Here is a 20157-nt window from a genome sequence, read left to right on the forward strand (position 1 = left end):
CTATCTGCTCTTCACAGCATTCTTGTAGAAGAGCTTCTGCAGACCTGAGGGCAAGCACTGGCTGGTTAGGGCTTTCCTGGTAAAAAACAGATCTGCTGAAAAACATGAAAGGTAAAACACATGGAAGACAACAGACATCAGCATTTCCCCCCAGGAAGGTTACATCTTGCAGCTGATGCAATCTGAAGACCTACAACACAGCCCTGTACAATGGCACATTGATCACAAAGGCAGAGTTCAGCTCTTCAACAAGTTGTACTTTCTGGAAATTTATTATTATTATTTTTTTTAAGTTGAAAATATAAATACAGGAACATTAAATAAATTTACAAGGAACAGTGCAAAGGCAATTAGCCAAACAGTTAAAAGCATTCACAGAATTGCATTCCAGCTACTAAGGCATTCCAGTACAGTCTTTTTGTTAACATGCAGTTAAAACCTTGGGGATAAGCACAACAAACACTTTTAAATTCTCACTTGAAAAGCACTCTCAGGGTAGGCTTGGACAGAGGTGACCAAACAGACCCCATGTGTCGCACACAGAACCACGAGGGGGGTTGAGCACTGACAAGGTTCCACTCTGAACTACAGCAGAGCCCCAGACTGGAGGCAGTTTGCTTTGTGTTGAGGAGAGTGGTGCCAGGGCTCCCTACCAAGTCACAGAGTCATGGAATTATAGAATCACCCCGGTTGTAAGTGACCTCCAAAGGGCTTCCAGTCCAATGCCTCTGCAGTCAGCAGGAACATCCTCAGCTAGATCAGGTCACCCAGAGATCCATCAAGACTCAGCTTGACTATCTCCAAAGATGGGGCCCCAACCACCTCTCTGGGCAACCTGTTCCAGTGCTCTACCACCATTCCTCTGGGAAAACAAAGCCCTTGCTCCCCCGCAGCATGCGTCTGCCTCAAAAAATCCTCTTTACAGGGTCTATCACTCTGCAGACTGGTGCCAGTTTGTTCTAGCTCTTGTTCCAGAAGCATCCAACCTTTGCTCAAGGGGGAAAAAACCCAAAGAATGTAACGGCCACAGCTGCACACCTGTGTGAGGAGGAAGAGGCACAGCCAGGGCTTTGAATTTCTGTTCCGGAAGAGTCTTCACAATGTTGTAGGAGCTTTCAGCACTTGTGCACCAAGAGCCAAAATCCAGCTTTGTCAGACAAGTATCACAGAGGGAAGGAATTTTTGCTTCAGGAATTCCTGAGCTAGGACCTCAGGATTTGCTTTGCCAACCAAGGGCTAAACTGCAAGCAGAAATACTTTTTAGAATAGCTCAAGAGCTGCCCCTTTAGAAAACACACAAAATGCAACAGTTCCTCTGCTGCTGAACATAGCAGCTACCACTTATGTGCTGTGTTTTTGTTTCTTAAAAAAACTAACACTTCCCTACTTTATCACTGCAAAAGAAATATGGCAGTGTTTAATCTTTGAAGCTACCACTCAAGGTGAAACATTCACCTTGATGAAATCAATGTCACAAACTCCCATTGACTTAATCAGGCTACTAACATGACTGAGTTGTATTTACTAACCTACTGACTACTTTATTTGTTACTCTCTTATTCATGGCTCTCTACATGGGTGAGACCCAGTTTCTGTCCCTCTGTACTGTACTAAGAGGTTCAAGACTAATAGTGCTTGTAATGACAGTTCTGTACCTAATGAATGTATTTCACAGTCACAGAAGGGCTCAGGTTGGAAGGGACCTCAGAGATCACCTACTCCAACCTCCCCACCATGCCCAGGGACACCTTTCAACTAGACTCAGGGCTCAAGGCCTCAACCAACCTGGCCTTCAGCACCTGTTGGGAGGAGGCAGCCACAATCTCCCTGGGCAGCTGGAGTCTCACCACCCTCACACTGAACTTCTTCCCCAGCTCCAGTTTAACCCTGCTCTGCCTCAAACCATTCCCCCTTGTCCTGTCTCCAGACACCTTCAGCAAAAGTCCCTCTGCATCCTTCCTGCAGGACCCCTCAGGTATTGGAAGGCAGCTCTGAGGTCCCCCTGGAGCTTTCTCTTCTCCAGGCTGAACACCCCCAGTTCCCTCAGCCTATCCTCATTGCAGAGCTGCTCCAGCCCTTGGATCATCTTTGTGGCCCCTTCTGGATCCTACTTCTGTTGAGGACACCAGAACTCGAGGCAGGATTAGAGGCGAGGTCTGAGCAGAGCAGAGTCAAGGGCCAGAATCCCTTCTCCTGCCCTGCTGCCCACACTCCTCTGGCTGCAGCCCAGCCCACAGCTGCCTGCTGGGCTGCAGGAGGGCACTGCTGGCTCCTGGGGAGCTTCTCATCAACCAACATCCCCTAGACTCTCTCTTCAGAGCTGCTCTTAACCCACTGTGAACCCAGCCTGGCTTTAAACCTCTGTAAGGTTTTTGACTTACTGAACAAATTAACTTCTGCATCATTCTATGGTAAAGTTAAGTTACAGAATCATAGAATGATTTGGGGTTGGAGGGGACCTCCACGGAACAAATGCAAACTAACCATACAAGTTAAACCACAATACCAATTCTTTTTCTACACATAGGAATATTTAACTTTATGTTACAAGAAATAAATAACAAAATGGCATTAAGATGCTGAAAGGCTTGAGAAGTTTCCTGTCTCTGTACACCACTAGAGTTTGCTACTACAAGGTATAAAAAGTTGAAGACAGTGTAGTTAACATCTTAAAAGGTAACATTGTTGGTAGGCACCAGTTGTAGCTTCCTCCTTTCTTGCACAATACTACTAAGTATTAAAGCCAGAGAAACTTAGTTGTAGTGAAAAAAACATCTACACAAAGTTGTAATAAAAAAACATCTAAACAAAATGAGATGTGAAAAAAGAAAGAACCTCAGAAGAAAACCAACCTCCAATGAACAATCCAAATGGCACTGTGCCAGCTGTCGTTTCACATCTAAGATACCCTGCTCAAAATAATAGCTTCCTTTTTCCCCCTTCTTGTTTCCTTTTTCTTTATGTCCCCCCATATAACTGTCCTTCTCAATCCCTTGCATGGCTGCCTTGAAGTTCCAGTACCGGTGATTAAATAAGATTCAGTCCTTGGTCTGCTCACATTATGTAAATCTTGGGAAAGTAAATCTCTAGGGCGCACTGCAAGCAAAACCCCCTCGATGTGCTGCTCAAAATGGAATCACATTTTCTCCATAAAAGTCAGGCTGCCCCTCTTGGAAGTCCTTCTGAGGGAGATGTGGCTTTTTTGGCTGCTTGCATCATCCTTGTCTTCAGCTACAAGCTGTTTGCCAGGGAAGTCATGGAGGCAGACGTCCCCGTTCTGCAGGCTGAACGAAACGCTGCTCTTCTCACTGGGGAGATGGCCTGGGGAAACAACAACCAACGGCAGCATCTATCAGAAAGGGTTAGAAGGAAGCCTCCCTGCTTCTTCAGTCCCTGCAGGGAGTTCACACACTCCCACTTTATCCCTGCGACAACTCAAAATGTGGATTTCTCTGTATGTATTCTGTAAATATACTGCCTCCAGTTCTGGTGTCCCCAGCAGAAGGACAGAGAGCTGTTGGAGTGAGTCCAGAGGAGGCCACAAAGATGATCCAAGGGCTGGAGCAGCTCTGCTATGAGGACAAGATGAGGGGGCTGGGGGTGTTCAGCCTGGAGAAGAGAAGACTCTGGGGGACCTTAGAGCTGCCTTCCAGTACCTGAAGGGATCCTACAGAAAGGCTGGAGAGGGACTTTATATAATTCCAAGCTGTATTATTATCCTATCTTTCCATCTTTTTCAGGCATTGTTTGTTTTAATATGGATTAAAACATGAACTGTTTTAAAGCATGCCTGAAGTTTTTTGTCATATATTCAGGTGACAACAAATGTTTTGGGCCCCTCAATACAAGAAGGATGTTGAGAGGCTCAAGTGGGTGCAGAAAAGAGCAACAAAACTGGTGAAGGGCCTAGAGAATGATGAAGAGCAGCTGAGGGAACTGGGACTGTTTAGTGTGAGGAAGAGGAGGCTGAGGGGAGACCTTATTGCCCTCTACAACTACCTGAAAGGACAATGTAGAGAGGCTGGTGCTGGTCTCTTCTCACAAGTAATTAGTAATAAAACAAGAGGGAAGGGCCTCAAGCTGCACCAGGGGAGGTTTAGGCTGGACATTAGGAAAGGTTTTATCCCTGCAAGAGTAGTCAGGCATTGGAACAGGCTGCCCAGGGAGGTGGTGGAATCACCATCCCTGGAGGTGTTTAAAGGTCCTTTAGAGATGGTGCTTAGCATTATGGTTTAGTGGAGACCTTGGTAGAGTTGGGTTACAGGTTGAACCTGATGATCTCAAGGGTCTGTTCCAATCTGAATGATTCCACGAGTCTGGTAAGTAATTACTCTAGTAATAGCTGTTACCTACTATTTGATATAGAAACCAAGGGTTCCCACTGGGTAGAAAAAATGAGTGTTTTAAAACTTTGTCTGTAAGTCACAGGCTCACAGGATGTTAGGGGTTTCAAGGGACCTGTGGAGATCATTGAGTCCAAGCCCCCTGCAGAGCAGGACCATAGAATCTAGCACAGGTCACACAGGAACACATCCAGAGGGGTCTTGAAAGTCTCCAGAGAAGGCGACAACCTCTCTGGGCAGCCTGTTCCAGGGCTCTGTGAACCTCACAGTGAAGAAGTTCCTCCTCACGTTGAGGTGGAACCTCCTGTGCTGGAGTTTCTATCCACTGCCCCTTGGCCTATCCCAGGGTGCAACTGAGCAGAGCCTGTCCCTGTCCCCTCCCTCCTGACCCCCAGCCCTCAGGTATTTATAAACATTGATTAAATCCCCTCTCAGTCTTCTCCTCTCCAGACTAACCAGCCCCAGGTCTCTCAGCCTCTCATCAGGCAGTGCTCCAGTGCCTTCAGCATCCTTGTAGCCCTCCACTGAACTCTCTCCAGTAGTCTCTAAAAAATGGTGTGTGATAAATTTGTGAGGACATTCCAAAATACCCTGACCCTATATTTATGAACAATGTTTTGTCAGCCCTTCCCTTTCTGTCAGCACCAAGGAGTATAACACTTGTATTTCAGGGCAAGAAGAAAACCAGCTTGAGAAATCCTACTGTGCATGATACCTACCATTGCCATTGGCGTGCACTGCATAGTCACTGTTCATCAGCAGCGTGGTGGAGTTGGTGGAGTTGCTGTTGGATTGCAAGGAGTTGGAGGAACTGGATACTCCTTGATTTACAGTCTGCTTCTTCAAACCATTAGTAGCAGTTCTGCTCCAGTCTGCAAGAGGAACAGGGTACAGAAAACAGTCAGTTCATACAAGCAATATACAACTGTGTGTTGGAGAGGGACTGTTTGCAGAGGCCTGCAGGGATAGGACCAGGGGCAATGGTTTGAAATGAGAGCAGAACAGATTTAGATTGGGCTCTCCATTGGACTCTCCCCAGCAGGTCTCTCTCCCTTGAATAGGGGAGCCTAAAACTGGACACACTATTCCAGATGTGGTCTCAGCAGGGCAGAGAAGTGGAGGGAGAACCTCCCTAGCCCTGCTGGAAACACTTCTCTTAAGGCACCCTAAGATGCCCTTGGCCCTCTTGGCCACATTGCTGTCCTATGGAGAACTTGCTGTCTACAAGGACTCTTTCTGTTCTGTATTCTCTTTCTGCTTTGCCCACCCTCTGTCAGTATCTTTCTCTGACAGTCAGCTGTGCTTTCTGGTTTTTGGCAGCACTGGAGTTCTCTGAAAAGCTACTGCTGTTCCTGGGAAATTTTCACCTGTGGAAGCTGGGGTTGTTCAGCATGGAGAAGAGAAGGCTCCAGGCAGACCTCACAGCAGCCTGCCAGCACCTGAAGGGGCTACAAGAAGGCTGCAGAGGGACTGTTTGCAAAGCCCTGCAGGGACAGGACCAGGGGAAATGGTTTGAAATGAGAGCAGAGAAGATTTAAATAGGCTGTGAGGAACAAGTTCTGCACCATGAGGCTGCTGCAACACTGCAACAGGTTGCCCAGGGAGGTGGTTGAAGGCCCCATCTCTGGAAACTTCAAGGTGAGACTGGACAAAGCAACCTGATGTAGAGGAGGATGTCCCTGCTGACTGCAGGGGGGCTGGACTGGATGATCTTTGGAGGTCCCTTCCAACCCAGACCATTCTATCATTCTATATAGTTAATAATACAACTGAATTTTAAGAAACAACCAAGGCTTTACTCATTCTTCTTACAGTATTCTAGGCAGAACTCCATTCTCCTAAGAAGTTCATGATTCCTGATATTTAAAACTAGTTCCTCTTTCTCTTGCCCCTTTTTAAACACGAGCAGCTGTCAGTTTTACAACTGCAGACCACATCAGAGAAATAACTGAAGCACAGCTGACCCTCTAAGTGTACAACAAGTAAACAGCTCTTTGAGAAGCCAGCTACTGAACAACGAAACAGCAGAAAATCATTCATCCTTGTTTGTTTGGTTGGTTTGTTTAAACTCTGCTTCACCCTCTTTCTGTGGAAGTCCCTGGTAAAACCACAGTCCACTCAGAAGCTGGAACAAAGCTTACAGCTTCTAACTGCCCAAAAGGCTTTCTGCAAAGACATGGCTGGAAAGTAGCCCAGAGGAGAGAGACTTGGGGGTGCTGGTGGAGGAGAAGCTCAACATGAGCTCTCAATGTGCACTTGAAGCCTAGAAAGCCAATCAGATCCTGGGCTGCACCAAGAGAAGTGTGGCCAGCAGGGCAAGGGAGGTGATTCTCCCCCTCTACTCAGCTCTGGTGAGACCCCACCTGGAATACTGCCTCCAGTTCTGGAGCCTCTATTACAAGAGGGATCTGGAGGTGCTGGAAGGTGTCCAGAGAAGGGCCACGAGGATGATCAGAGGGCTGGAGCATCTCTCCTATGAGGACAGACTGAAGGAGTTGGGGCTGTTCAGTCTGCAGAAGAGAAGGCTCTGAGGTGACCTAACTGTTGCCTTCCAGTATCTGAAGGGGGCCTACAGGAAGGCTGAGGAGGGACTTCTCAGGATCTCAGGTAGTGATAGGACTAGGGGGAATGGAATGAAGCTGGAGGTGGGGAGATTCAGGCTGGATGTGAGGAGGAAGTTCTTCCCCATGAGAGTGGTGAAGCCCTGGAATGGGTTGTCCAGGGAGGTGGTCGAGGCCCCGTCCCTGGGTGTGTTTAAGACCAGGCTGGATGAGGCTCTAGCCAGCCTGATCTAGTGTGGGGTGTCCCTGGCCATGGCAGGGGGGTTGGAACTAGATGATCCTTGTGGTCCCTTCCAACCCTGACTGATACTATGACACTACGGCTTTGCACTGCAGTGCAAGAGAGCAGCTGCACTTAACAGCTTAATGCAGTGGTGTGCAAGAACTGCAGCACCTTTAAAGAGCATCACTTTGGAGCTTTGTTGCACCTTGGATAATAAATCAGATCTGCAACTGCAGCAAAATGTTTTACTGAGTTGTGGTTTTTTTGTTTTTCCCCCCAGATATTACAAAATAGTAGGAACTTAACACTGAATGTAAGTGTTCAGAAGTGAAAATGCCTAGATTAAACAAATCAATACATTCCTATTTACCAGAGTTTTCAGCCAGCCTGAATTTGCCACAACAGAGATACCTTCTCCACTGCTTACGGACATTCTCCTTCGTTACACAGTAGAAGATAAAAATGAAGAACCCTGCAAAAAAAACCAAACAAACAACATGCAAGAAGGTTGTAAAATTGCCTTTCTTCCATTTCTTTTTAATTGCTGATCAGAAGTAGCAACACTTTTCTCTGGAGAAAAATTGGACAGCACTGACCACTGAAGAGTACTTTTCTTTAACATGGGCTGACAGCAATCACACAAACAAATGCAAGAACAAGAGATATCCTTGGCCCAGAAGGCAAATTGAGTCCTGGGCTGCAGCCAGAGAAGCATGGGCAGCAGGGCAAGAAAGGGGATTCTGCCATCTGACTCTGTTCTGCTGAGACCTCACCTCTAAAACTGCCTCCAGTTCTGGTGTCCCCAGTACAAGATGGACACAGAGCTGCTGGAGAGAGTCCAGAAGAGGCCACAAAGATGATCCAAGGGCTGGAGCAGCTCTGCTGTGAGGACAGGCTGAGGGAGCTGGGGGTGTTCAGCCTGAAGAAGACTCCAGGGGGACCTTCTAGCTGCCTTCCAATACCTGAAGGGATCCTGCAGGAAGGCTGCAGAGAGACTTTTGCTGAGGGTGTCTAGAGACAGGACAAAGGGGAATGGTTTGGAGCTGAGGCAGAGCAGGGTTAGACTGAGGCTGAGTAAGAAGTTCTTCAGCACAAGGGTGATGAGAGTCTGGCACAGGCTGCCCAGGGAGGCTGTGGCCGCCTTCTGCCTGGGGGTGTTGAAGACCAGGCTGGATGAGGCCTTGAGCAGCTGAGTGGAGCTGAGAGGTGTCCCTGGGCATGGTGGGGAGGTTGGAGGAGATGACCTCTGAGGTCCATTTCAATCTGAGCCATTCTGTGATACTTTAGGATTAAGTGGAGAAAATATACAGTTTTCTCTACATTAATTTCATTAATGGTGAACATTCAGAGCAACTCAGAAATTACAACTGATCTGTTAAATCCTCACTTCCAGTGCTGTCTAGTTTACATGTATTTTAGAAATGATAATATTTATAGCTATAGATACAGCACAGCTACACACAGTAGTTAGCTTTCCTGTACCTAGGTGTAGCATAACTGTAACTTAAGATTACAGGAAAGCAGATATCCTGGCCTGGATCAAAACCAGTGTGGCCAGCAGGAATAGGGCAGTGCTGGTGCCTCTGTACTCAGCACTGGTGAGGCCACAGCTTGAGCACTGGGTTCAATTCTGGGTGCCACAGCCTAGGAAAGATATGTGTCCAGAGAACAAGAGGACACAGTCTCAAGCTGTGCCAGGGGAGGTTTAGGCTGGATGGTAGGAAGAAATCCTTCACAGAGAGATTTGCTATTGGAATGTGCTGCCTGGGAAGGTGGTGGAGTCACCATCAATGGATGAGGCACTTAGTGCCATGGTTTAGATGATTAGATGGTGTTGGGTGATAGGTTGGACTCAGAGGTCTTTTCCAACCTGGCTAATTCTGTATTCTGAGAAGAGCAACCAGGCTGGGGAGGGGTTTGGAGGGCATCATACAAGGAGCAACTGAAGGAGCTGGGGCTGTTCAGTCTGGAGAAGAGAAGGCTGAGGGGAGATCTTTTTGTTCTGTACAGCTCTCTGAAAGGAGGATGGAGTGAGGCTGGGGTTGGTCTCTTCTCCCAAGTAACCAGCAACAGGATGAGAGGCAATGAGTTTGAGTTGTGCCAGGGGAGGGTTAGGTTGGACATGAGGAAAAACTTCATGATTGAGAGAGTGGTGAGGGGTTGGAACAGGCTGCCCAGAGAGGTGGTGGAGTTCCCATGCCTGGAGGTGTTCAAGAAGCTGTAGATGTGGTGCTTCAGGCTAACAGTTAGTGGCCAGGGGAGATGGATAATGGTTGGACTCAATGATCTCAAAGGTCTCTTCCAGCCTTAATTACTCTATGAATCCAATTAACAACTTCTATTACAAGTTATATAAAAAATACAACAAGTTCAATCAAAAAAAAAGGGCTATGTTCAAATGTATTATTTTAATTCTATGACGTACACAACAGGCTGTCACATGGAAGGTAAACTCACCTTGCAAAGTGTTGAAGATGGTGAAGAGGTAAGTGAAGACCTCATTTACTGTGAAGAAAGCAAACCCCCAAGTAATTCCCAACAAGAATGTGAGGCCAGCCACGCTCCTAAGGTCTTGAATGCTGGTTTTCCTTTGAGCACCAAGCTGCTTTTTCTTTTTGATCCGACACAGCTGGATCAGCACAACAATGAACATGCTGATATTGATCAGGAAGATCAGGCAGAAGTATCCCACAGCAGTAATGTAGAAGACAACTCGATTTTTAATCCAGCAGCTGCAACAAGAGAACAGTCTGTCAAATGCTGTCGGAAGCAGGAATGAAAAGAAATAAACCTGAAATACAGGTGTGGTTTATTGCACAGGCAAAATGGTTTTGCCTCTTAAGCCAGAAGTACTTTTTTGGCCAAAGGGTAGGAGCTTTCATACATACAGGCAATCACCACTGCTGGAGAGCAGTGAAGGGGAAAAGGACCTGGGGATCCTAGTGGATGGGAGGTTGACCATGAGCCAGCAATGTGCTCTTGAGGCCAAGAAAGCTAAGGGCATTCTGGGGTGGATTAGAAGGGCTGTGGTTAGTAAGTTGAGAGAGCTTCTCCTTCCTCTCTGCCCTCCTGAGGCTGCATCTGGAATATGGTGTCCAGTTCTGGGCCCCTCAGTTCAAGAAGGACCTCAGAGAGCTGCTTGAAAGTTTCCAGCACCGAGTGACAAAAACAATGAAGGGAGTGAGCAGAAGATCTTCCTTGTCAGGATAGCCTGAGGGAGCTGAGGGCTCTGTAGCTTGGAGAGGAGCCTGAGGGGTGACCTCATTCATGTTGATAAAGATGTGCAGGGTGAGTGCCAAGAGGATGGAGCCAGGCTCTGCTGGGTGATGCCCAATGCCAGCACAAGGGGCAGTGGTGGAAGTTGAGACATAGGAAGTTCCATGGAAACAGGAGTAAAAAAAGTTTTCCCTGTGAGGGTGACAGAGCCCTGGAGCAGGCTGCCCAGGTGGGGTTGTGGAGTCTCCCTCCCTGGAGACATTCAAAACCTGCCTGGATGAGTTCCTGTGTGATCTGCTCTAGATGCTCCTGTACTGGCAGGGGGGTTGGACTGGATGCTCTCTCAGGGTCCCTTCCAGCCCCTAACATTCTGTGATTCTGTGATCACAAAAATCATGACTTATTATAACACTGCACCATCACAAAGCATCCCTGTTGCTTTCTTCCCCACCTTTCATGTAAAGAAAAGCAATTCCACAGGACCTGTCTCCCAGCCACCCCCAAGAAAGCACCTCCCTTTAACTCACAATTCATCAGGCCTGTTGACTGAAACCTTCCCAGTGGTTATGAGTCCATAGTTGTCTGGTGACACTGCCAACACGATGGACACAACTACAGCTGGGAGCCCTAGGAGGTTATGAACAGACACACAAGTGAAAATCATGACAGACAGCATTAGGAGGACTTGAAATTATAATGTTTCTATGTCCTGTTTCTGCTATTTGTCTGTTTTGAATTCTGCTGCCTGAAAGAATCTAAAAACTGGAACATACAAACTGCTCAGAAGCACAACTTGCAAAGGAACAACAGGCTGTGTTGCCATTCAGCCAGACCTGGATGAGCTGGAGAACTGGGTGGGGAGAAATGGAATGAAATCCAACAAGGACAAGGGTAGAGTCTGGCATCTGGGAAAGAAAAACCACATGGACCAGGATGGCTTAGGGGCTGACCTAAACTGGTAGGGCCTGTGAGGGTGGCAGAGCCCTGGAGCAGGCTGCCCAGAGAGGTTGTGGAGTCTCCTTCTCTGGAGACATTCCAAACCCACCTGGATGTGTTCCTGCGTGACCTGCTCCTGCAGGTGCTCCTGCTCTGGCTGGAGGGGTTGGACTGGATGAGCTTTCCCTCTAATCCCTAATGTTCTGTGATTCTGTGAAGAGTTCCTCCCCACAGTTAGCTCTAAACCATTCAGTATAAGGCAGCAAATACCATCACACATTTACTCAAGTGACCAGAGAGAATACCCAGGTCAAGAATCTCTTCATGCCTAATCTTTAACTGCTTTTTGTTAGCAATGTTGGTATTCCAGAAATGATGTTCAAGGCCAGGCTGGATGAGGCCTTGAGCAACCTGGGCTAATCGAAGGTGTCCCTGCCCATGGTAAGGGGGATGGAACTGGATGATCTTTAAGGTTCCTTCCAACCTAAGACATTCTATGAATCTGTGAACCTATACTAAAGCACAACTGACACAACCTGTCTGGTAAACGGCGATGGAAGCCTGCACATCCCAAATTGGTTCTCTTATACTTGCAGGAGGAACATTCATTATCAATCTGCATTTCAGCAGCCTCTGTTCTGCAGTGAGGGAGAGAGTTCCCTACCTCAGAAAGGTGGAATAGATAGGATCAGGTTTACTGCTCATGAATACCTGGCCACTGCAAGGTCACAACATTTAATGCCTGCTTCACATTAATTTCTGAATTGTGTCACACTCACTGAAATAGCTGATAAGAGAATGGATTCATTTACCACCCAAAAAGGAATAAAATCACAACCCAGCAATAAAAAAAAAAATACATACCCCAGCCAACAATGCAGAACTTCAGAATGTATTTCCTTACATAGGTGTTAAAGACTTTCACAAGGGCCAGATACATGTGGAAAGCTTCTAGGCCCATCCAGGTGAAGGAAACCAAGAGGAAATAGTGAAGAAATACCGCAACTGCAATGCAGAGGCCTCGTGTGTCATAGAGTGCAATCCACGAGTCAAGGAGAAAGACTAAGTTGAGCAGGAGTAATGCAGCACACAGCTGAATGAGGATTTTGGAGGGGTAGTCTCTCCTGATTTTCCTGACAAGAAAAAGCAAATTGGGGAGATGACATCAACTGTCCAAGGATCTTTGGCTTATTTATTCTCTTCTAGCCCTTACTGCACAAATGGCAAGAAAAAACCCCACAACCTTAATTCATATATTGTGATTGACACAAAATGCTTTATGCATTGCCTTTATACATGAGGTTTCCAAATTAGTTGTCTGCATGAATAAAGTTCCTTGTAATAAGGTTACAGAAATACAACCAGGAACTTGGATTCTCAGACTTTATTGCCACAATTTCTAGCCCCCCATCCCCCATATTCTAGGTTAGCCTTCTTGTTACATTACTCCCAAAATGTTCTTCATTGGTATGCCAGATTAGTTTTTTGACTAGGTTTCTAAAGCCTTGATAGAGACAAATACATTCTTGATGAAGGCTGGAGCACCTCTCCTATGGAGACAGATTAAGAGAGTTGGGGCTGGTCAGCCTGGAGAAGAGAAGGCTCCAAACTGACCTTCTTGTTGTCTTCCAGTATCTGAAGGGGGCTACAAGAAAGCTGGGGAGGGACTTTAGAGGATGTCAGGGAGTGATAGGACTGGGGGAATGGAGCAAAACTAGAAATGGGGAGATTCAGATTAGATGTCAGGAAGAAGTTGTTCCCCATGAGGGTGGTGAGACACTGGAAGAGGTTGCCCGGGAAAGTGGTGGAAGCCTCATGCCTGGAGGTTTTTGCAGCCAGGCTGGATGTGGCTGTGAGCAACCTGCTGTAGTGTGAGGCGTCCCTGCCCATGGCAGGAGTGTGGAATTGGATGATCCTTGAGGTCCCTTGCAACCCTGACAATTCTATGATGCTATGATTCCATGCTGTAAGAACTTCAAGGAGGATTTCCAAAATATAACAAGGAGGCTGCAGTAGTTAAGGCTCAGACCTAAGAAAACATCCCAGCAAAGAGCACAAATGTGTTTTAAAACATTGTCATTCTGCACTGCTTTGTCTATGTGGTACCTTAAACACATTCCTGCACATTTCTCTGATGATAACCCATAATAAAATATTTAAGAGCACTGCTTCTGCAGGTTTTGCTGCACAGATTACTTATGATTACTTCACTTTTCCACAAGATTATAATTCCTAAACATTGAATTCCTGGGGCCCCCAGCATAAGAGAGACAGGTTCAGAGGAAGGCCATGAAGATGATCAGAAAGCTGCAGAATCTCTCCTATGGGGATAGGCTGAGAGAGTTGTGGCTGTTCAACCTGGAGAGGAGAAGACTGTGGGGAGACCTTAGAGCAGCCTTCCAGTACCTGAAGGGGGCTACAAGAAAGCTGGGAAGGGACTTTTTAAAAGGGCTGTGAGTGATAAGGACAAAGGGCAATGGTTTGAAATTAGAGGAGAGTATTGAATGTTAGGAACAAGTTCTGCACCATGAGGGTGGTGAGACACTAGATCAGGTTGCCCTGGAGGTGCTGAAGGCCAGGTTGGATGAGGCCTTGGTGTAGTGGAAGGTGTCCCTGCCTGTTGGTCCCTTCCAATGTAAACCATTCTATGAATCTATGAATCCTGTTAAATTCATTTGTGCATTATTAGAGACAAAATCTGTGACAGCACTTTGCAGGGAAGATTACAAACACTCATAACAGAAGAACAATGGCAGCTGAGTTGAGTTGAGCAGGTACTTACTCAAAGGCTATGTAGGTCACAAGAGTAATAGAAAGAAAAATTGCAGACAGGCCACAGCCTATGTAGGATATAAAAGTCAGCACCAGTTCCTGTGTGGGATTCAAAGGAGTATTGCCATACAGGTTCTAAAATGGAAACAGAAGTTCATTTTAGAGAATGTATTTTTATTAACCAAAAACCCCTCTCTAAATGTACCTTTCTCTCTGCAATTAAACAAACCAAAAAGAAACAGTTCTTTTCATCTTATAAAAGGTTAACTGAAAACCAGAAAAAACAACCAAGTCCTATCAGGAGCAGGAAATTGCACTCTATGATCCTTAAGTGTCCTTTCCAACAGAAGATATTTATGATTCTATGCTACTAATTGTGCAGTTCTCTTTGATTATAAAGCTGTTTTAAATTTGATTTGTCATGCTTTTTATTTCCTACAATACAAACATCTGCCTGAATGTAAAAGCTGCAGCTCAATAAGCACTTTAGGATGTTTTTTCACCCCAGGGTCATTCATTTGCTGTCATTCAACAAGCAGCCTCAGCACAGGAAGGACAGAAGAGTCCAGAGGAGGGCCACAAAGATGATCAGGGGGCTGGAGAACTTCTGCTATGAAGACAGGCTGAGGGAGCTGGGGGTGTGCAGCCTGCAAAAGAGAAGGCTCCAGGGACACCTAAGAGCAGTCTTCCAGTACCTGAAGTGGGCTAAAAGAAGGCTGCAGAGGGACTGTTTGCAAAGGCCTGCAGGGACAGGATGAGGTGCAATGGTTTGAAATGAGAGCAGAGCAGATTTAGATTGGATGTGAGGAACAAGTTCTGCACCAGAAGGCTGCTGCAACACTGGAGCAGGTTGGCCAGGGAGGTAGTTGAGGCCCCATCCTGGGAGGTATCCAAGGACAAAGCTCTGAGCAGTCTGATCTAATGCAGGTGTCCCTGCTGACTGCAGGGAAGTTAGACTGGATGACCTTTGGATATCCCCTCCAACCCAAACCATTCTCTGATTCTAAATGTACTAACAGTGAAGTGAATAGAACCTAAGCAGAATTTCATAGGTGCTGTGTGCTTCCTGAAGGTGCTTAGAGAACAGCTGTTTCAATGTGTTCTTCAGTCAGGCATCATTTTGGTTTTTTAATAATTACCATCAAAACTGCAAAGCTTGTGAGGTGGTTGCATGAGCAGACTGTTTCATTCACTCTGCTTTCTTTAACTATGCAGCCTTCAGATGACCAGCCTCCATGTCCACCTGGTAATGAAAACAGCTTGGTTATTCATGAAAGCCTTTACTTATATTAACATCAACTGCCACAGCTAATCCAATCCAAGCTAATCTTGGGTGATACCAAGCACTTACCATTTTTATTGAAGTCCCAAAAAACACATCTGACTGTTGAATTATCCTGTTTAGGAGGTAAGAAAAAAATAATAAAGGTGTTTTACTACACTCTGAGTTTATGATGAAGTAATTAATGAATTAGCAATGCAGGCAAGAATAAATATTTTAAGCAATTAATATGCATGGTTCACATGAAAGAAAAATTCATTTAGGTGCATAGAAAGGATTCTTTTAATTAAATTAATCTGTTCAGCATGTGAAAATATGAACATCTCCCTGTGAGGCCAAGCTGAGAGAGCTGGGGCTTGAAGCTTAGAGCAGAGGAGCCTGAGGGCTGCACTCATTGCTGGGGCTAAAGATGTGCAGGGCAGTGTGGGGAGGACGGAACCAGGCTCTGCTCAGGGATGTCCAAGGACAGGTCAAGGTGCACTGGGTGCCAGCTGAAGCAGAGGAAGTTCCAAGGGAGTGTAAAGAAAAACTTTCTCCTTGTGAGGGTGGCAGAGCCCTGGAGCAGGCTGCCCAGAGAGGTTGTGGAATCTCCTGCTCTGGAGACACTCCAAAGCCACCTGGATGTGTTCCTGAGTGATCTGCTCTAGGTGCTCCTGCTCTGCCAGGGGGCTTAGAACTTGATGATCTTTAAGATCCCTTCCAACCCAAACCCTTCCAGGAATCTATGAGAAGAGAAGCATAGGTAGAAATAAAAAAAACTGGATGGATGGAGCAAAATGACCTGAGACCATTCTAGAACAAAATGCTTTGCCAGTGGTAAATATGCAAAATTGAGTGATTTTGTAAGTCCAGATGGAGATTAAACATCCTCAGTAGTAAAGCAGAGCCAACCAAGCTGTGCTCTTGGTAGTAGTAGCTGTAGTATTTCTTCTGCAACAGCTTCAGTGGAGGCAACAGAACTGCACTTTAAGTCTGCCCCCAAAAAAATTGCAAACTGTACCTGGTTAGGTTTGATGTTCTGTAAAGTGACAGTGACATTTTCCTTTAAGTTGCTAACTGTGAGGTTGGCCACACTTGAGGATATAACATTGCTGATTAAAGATGCATTCTTCATGGACAGATCCTGGAACAACAACAAAGAATCAAGATTTTAAAATCTTAAAAAGAAAGCAATAGCAGAGTAGAGCACCCAAAAGCTCAGCTGCTGTGTGGGCAACATTAGTTTTTAATCAGGACCTTGTGAAATGTGTTTTGTGGCTAAAAAGCCCATTCTAATTTTATTTTGCTTTAGGCTTCACTTTAAAACCATTATGAAGAGAGGATCAAAAAGCTACCTGGAACACAGAGGTATTTTTGAAGAAGTTGAATATGATTCTAGAAGCCAAGTCCAACTCTCCAGGGTGTAAACTTGTCAGCAGTGATGAAGGAAGTGTAATGGTTCCAAGGCTACTTAGGTTACTAATTGCCTTAACGCCCAGAGAGATCTGCAAAAATAAATGCAAAGAAAAATGCTTCAGAATGGAAAAAAGAGTATTTTGAGTTTAGGACTTCAAAAGACTTATCTCTGTCAGCAGCTCACTGCTGCTCTCTCATCCCTCTCCTGCTCCAATGGACAAATAGCATTTGCAGGCCTGAAAAGGATGAAACTCATTTGCAGGTCCTCTGAAAATCCTCTGGTTTTACCCATTTGCTTATAGACAGAACCCAAGAACACATCACTGTGGTGGGCAATATTGATTTGAAAAAGCTGAAGAGCAACAACCAAGGAAGGTCTATGGAACTGCACAGGGAGAAGAACATTGCACAGAACAGAAGCCTGATAAGGCAAAGAATTTTTATGCCCCATATGAATTTTGCCAGAATTCAGAAACACTGTAAAAAAAAAGGTCCTTATTTTACAAGAGGTTTTTAAGTACAGGAGGTTAAGCACAATCTAAGAACATAAACCCCTTTATGATCATCTAGGAAAGATGATAGAAATAAACTGATTGAGCTACAATCCTGGTATCTCAAGAGAGCATCAAAAAAAGACCTTAGCTTCCTGCCAGTTTGCCGTGCTGCACTCATGAGGCAGAGAGTTTTGGTCAGTACAAAAGCTCTAACATTTTCTTGCCACTTTACATCCAAGCATCATCATTTCAGAGCTCCTCAGAGACGTGAAGCATCAGCAGAACTGAAGAAAGAGATCACCTGTGCACTCAAAGATGGATCTAAGAGGAGCAACAGTGGAAGAACCTCACAGTGCCCTTAAGAAAATGGTTTAACTCTTCTCTTTAGACCAATGGTCTCCAAACCTTTCCTGACATGGGAAGCCCTAAAAGTTTTGTGAGCATGCACCCCAAAATCAAAGCTGCAGAATGTGATTCTGTGATTCACGCACCATACACTGCTAGGAAAACAGAAAGGGAGTCAGATGTTAACAATCCAGATCATTTTCAGTGTCACACAAGAGTTCCAGTACTACATCCTCACTATCAATACAGACTGGGGGAGGAAGTGTTAGAAAGCAGCCCTGTGGAAAAGGTCTTGGGGGTGCTGCTGGATGAGAAGCTGGACAGGAGCAGGCAGTGTGAGCTTGCAGCACAGAAGGCCAATGGCAGCCTGGGCTGCATCCAAAGCAGCGTTTCCAGCAGATCTAGAGAGGTGATTCTGACACTTTACTATGCTTTGGTGAGACCTCACCTGGAGTACTGCATCCAGCTCTGGAGCCCTCAATACAGGAAAGACATGGACCTGATGGAGAGGATCCAGAGGAGAGCCATGAAAATGATCAGTGGGATGCAGTACCTCTGCTATGAGGACAGGCTGGGGGTGTTCAGCCTAGAGAAGAGAAGGCTCCAGGGAGACCTAAGAGCAGCCTTTCAGTACCTGAAGGCGGCTACAGGAAGGATGGAGAGAGATTGTTTGCAAAGGCCTGCAGGGACGGGATGAGAGGCAATGGCTTCAAACTAGAGAAGGGCAGATTTAGACTGGATATCAGGAAGAAATTCTTCACGGTGAGGGTGGAAGAACATCGGAACAGATTGCCCAGGGAGGTGGTTGAGGATCTTTCCCTGGAGATATTCAAGGAGAGGCTCAATGAGGCCCTGGGTAACCTGATCTGTTTGGGGATGTGCCTGCTGACTGTGTGGAGGTCGGACTGGATGAGCTTTGGAGGTCCCTTCCAGCCTGGATCATTGTATGATTCTAGAGATCCCACTAAGCTATTTCCTCCTCTGAGAGGACAGAACATGCTACAACTTGTCCAGAACTTTCCTTTCTTAAGCCTCACTGTCTGCGATTGTCCAAATTACCATTTCCTCAACCAGGAAGGAGAACTGGAGTGAGACAAAGTGGATCCAACCTTTCTAAGCTCTTCTTTCTCGGCAAGACCTGTGGCAATGACAGCAGTGTGAGCAATCTGGCAGTGCAGGCCTAGAGCCTGACATGGTGGTAGGCCATACTCAGCATAAGTGCAGAGCCAGCTAACAGTGTAGCAAAACAGTGCTGTGCCTGCAGCTTGTAACTAAAACAGGACACTGGTAGCTATAAACACAGAAAGTTATCTTGGGACAACAGGACGTGCACCTGCATCAAGAAACCTCGTGTGTCGTTAGTAGTTGGACCAATAATCTATAACAGTGTGATGTGTGGTCACTCCTAGGGAACCAATGAAGCTATGCCAATGATGCTCTCCAAGTTTATATAAGTTGTAGAAGTTCCCCTGATGCGCACTTCTACACTTCCTTTCCCTTCTTCTTTGCTTTACTTTACTGTACTATACTCGCACTATAGGCCTACAACACTGGAACAATAAAGGAACAATACTCGATCATACTGGTCAGCTCTATTGACTCCAATCTCTGTCCCATTAAAGACCAACTAGTCATGAGTGACAAATATATGAATGTCATTATCCAAGCAACAGAAGAGTTCTTTCCTGGAACCCTCTGCAATTAGTCTCCTAACAGATGAAGCCATCTGGCAAAATTCCTTGACAGATTTCAGCACAATCAGAATGGGTGATTAATTGACTCATGAGTCAGGGGTTCTGAGGCAAAGTTACTGTGCCAAACGCTCTGTCCATTCTGGTGCTCTGGCTGTGCCCTCTCCAATGCCTTATTAATTGGATGCCAGATTCTGCTAAGTCTTGTTGCTTATTTACACAATAAAAACAAGAATGGAAAAAGTACTGAGGGCTTCAAAACTGAAATATTTTTCCTCTGAAACAACCAACATGAACACAAGATCCTGAAACTGTAACATAAACCCAGGATAAACTCAAGGTACATAGGAACATAAAACCAGAAAGACTTAAATACAAATATAAAGCCACACTTAAAAATAAATATAAAGCCAGGAAGACTTAACAATAAATATAAAACCATACTTAAAAATAAATATAAACCCATAAAGACTTAAAAGGAAATACACATCCATAAATACTTAAGAATAAATATACAGCCATACATACTTAAACATAAATATACAGTCACAAATACTTAAAGATATATAAAAATATACATATTTTAGAATAATATAAAACTATAAATACTTAAAAATAAAGGACAATTTGTCTTTTAGAATTCTCAGTCTTCACCTGGAGATCAGCTGAGTCCTGGACAGCAAAGGACATTTGGTTGGAGCGGATGCGATTGGTTTTGACAACAGCCAGAGCCAAGGATGGGGAGACAAAATCAGCAGATGCTGCTGAGAAGTTCAGTTTCAAGCCAATAGAATCCACCAGTTTTATAATTCTGTTAAGAAAAAAAGAGGTATTTAATATCACCAAGCACATAAACTCAAGGAAGTTGACAGATTCACAGCACAACAGATTGCATTAGG

General features: G+C 45.5%; 1 protein-coding gene across 4 annotated transcripts in view; it reads right to left on the minus strand.

Annotated features, from left to right (window-relative positions):
- Positions 1-247: 247 nt before the first annotated feature.
- ADGRG2 (adhesion G protein-coupled receptor G2) overlaps positions 248-20157 on the minus strand; it is a 71270-nt gene continuing 51360 nt past the window's right edge. For all 4 annotated transcript variants that reach the window (XM_068144743.1, XM_068144742.1, XM_068144739.1 and 1 more), the window contains 12 exons: positions 19913-20069; positions 16668-16817; positions 16334-16456; positions 15403-15448; positions 15191-15294; positions 14062-14186; positions 12144-12412; positions 10871-10970; positions 9585-9859; positions 7498-7599; positions 5063-5215; positions 248-3321 (listed from right to left, as the gene is read on the minus strand). In XM_068144743.1, coding sequence (XP_068000844.1) covers positions 3137-3321; positions 5063-5215; positions 7498-7599; positions 9585-9859; positions 10871-10970; positions 12144-12412; positions 14062-14186; positions 15191-15294; positions 15403-15448; positions 16334-16456; positions 16668-16817; positions 19913-20069 — 1789 coding nt within the window. In that variant the 3' untranslated portion in view covers positions 248-3136. The remainder of the gene's footprint in view (positions 3322-5062; positions 5216-7497; positions 7600-9584; positions 9860-10870; positions 10971-12143; positions 12413-14061; positions 14187-15190; positions 15295-15402; positions 15449-16333; positions 16457-16667; positions 16818-19912; positions 20070-20157) is intronic.

Source organism: Melanerpes formicivorus, unplaced genomic scaffold, assembly GCF_026170545.1.
Source record: "Melanerpes formicivorus ecotype bairdi unplaced genomic scaffold, bMelFor1.0.p_v2 SCAF_11, whole genome shotgun sequence".
In the NCBI taxonomy this organism is placed as follows: domain Eukaryota; kingdom Metazoa; phylum Chordata; class Aves; order Piciformes; family Picidae; genus Melanerpes; species Melanerpes formicivorus.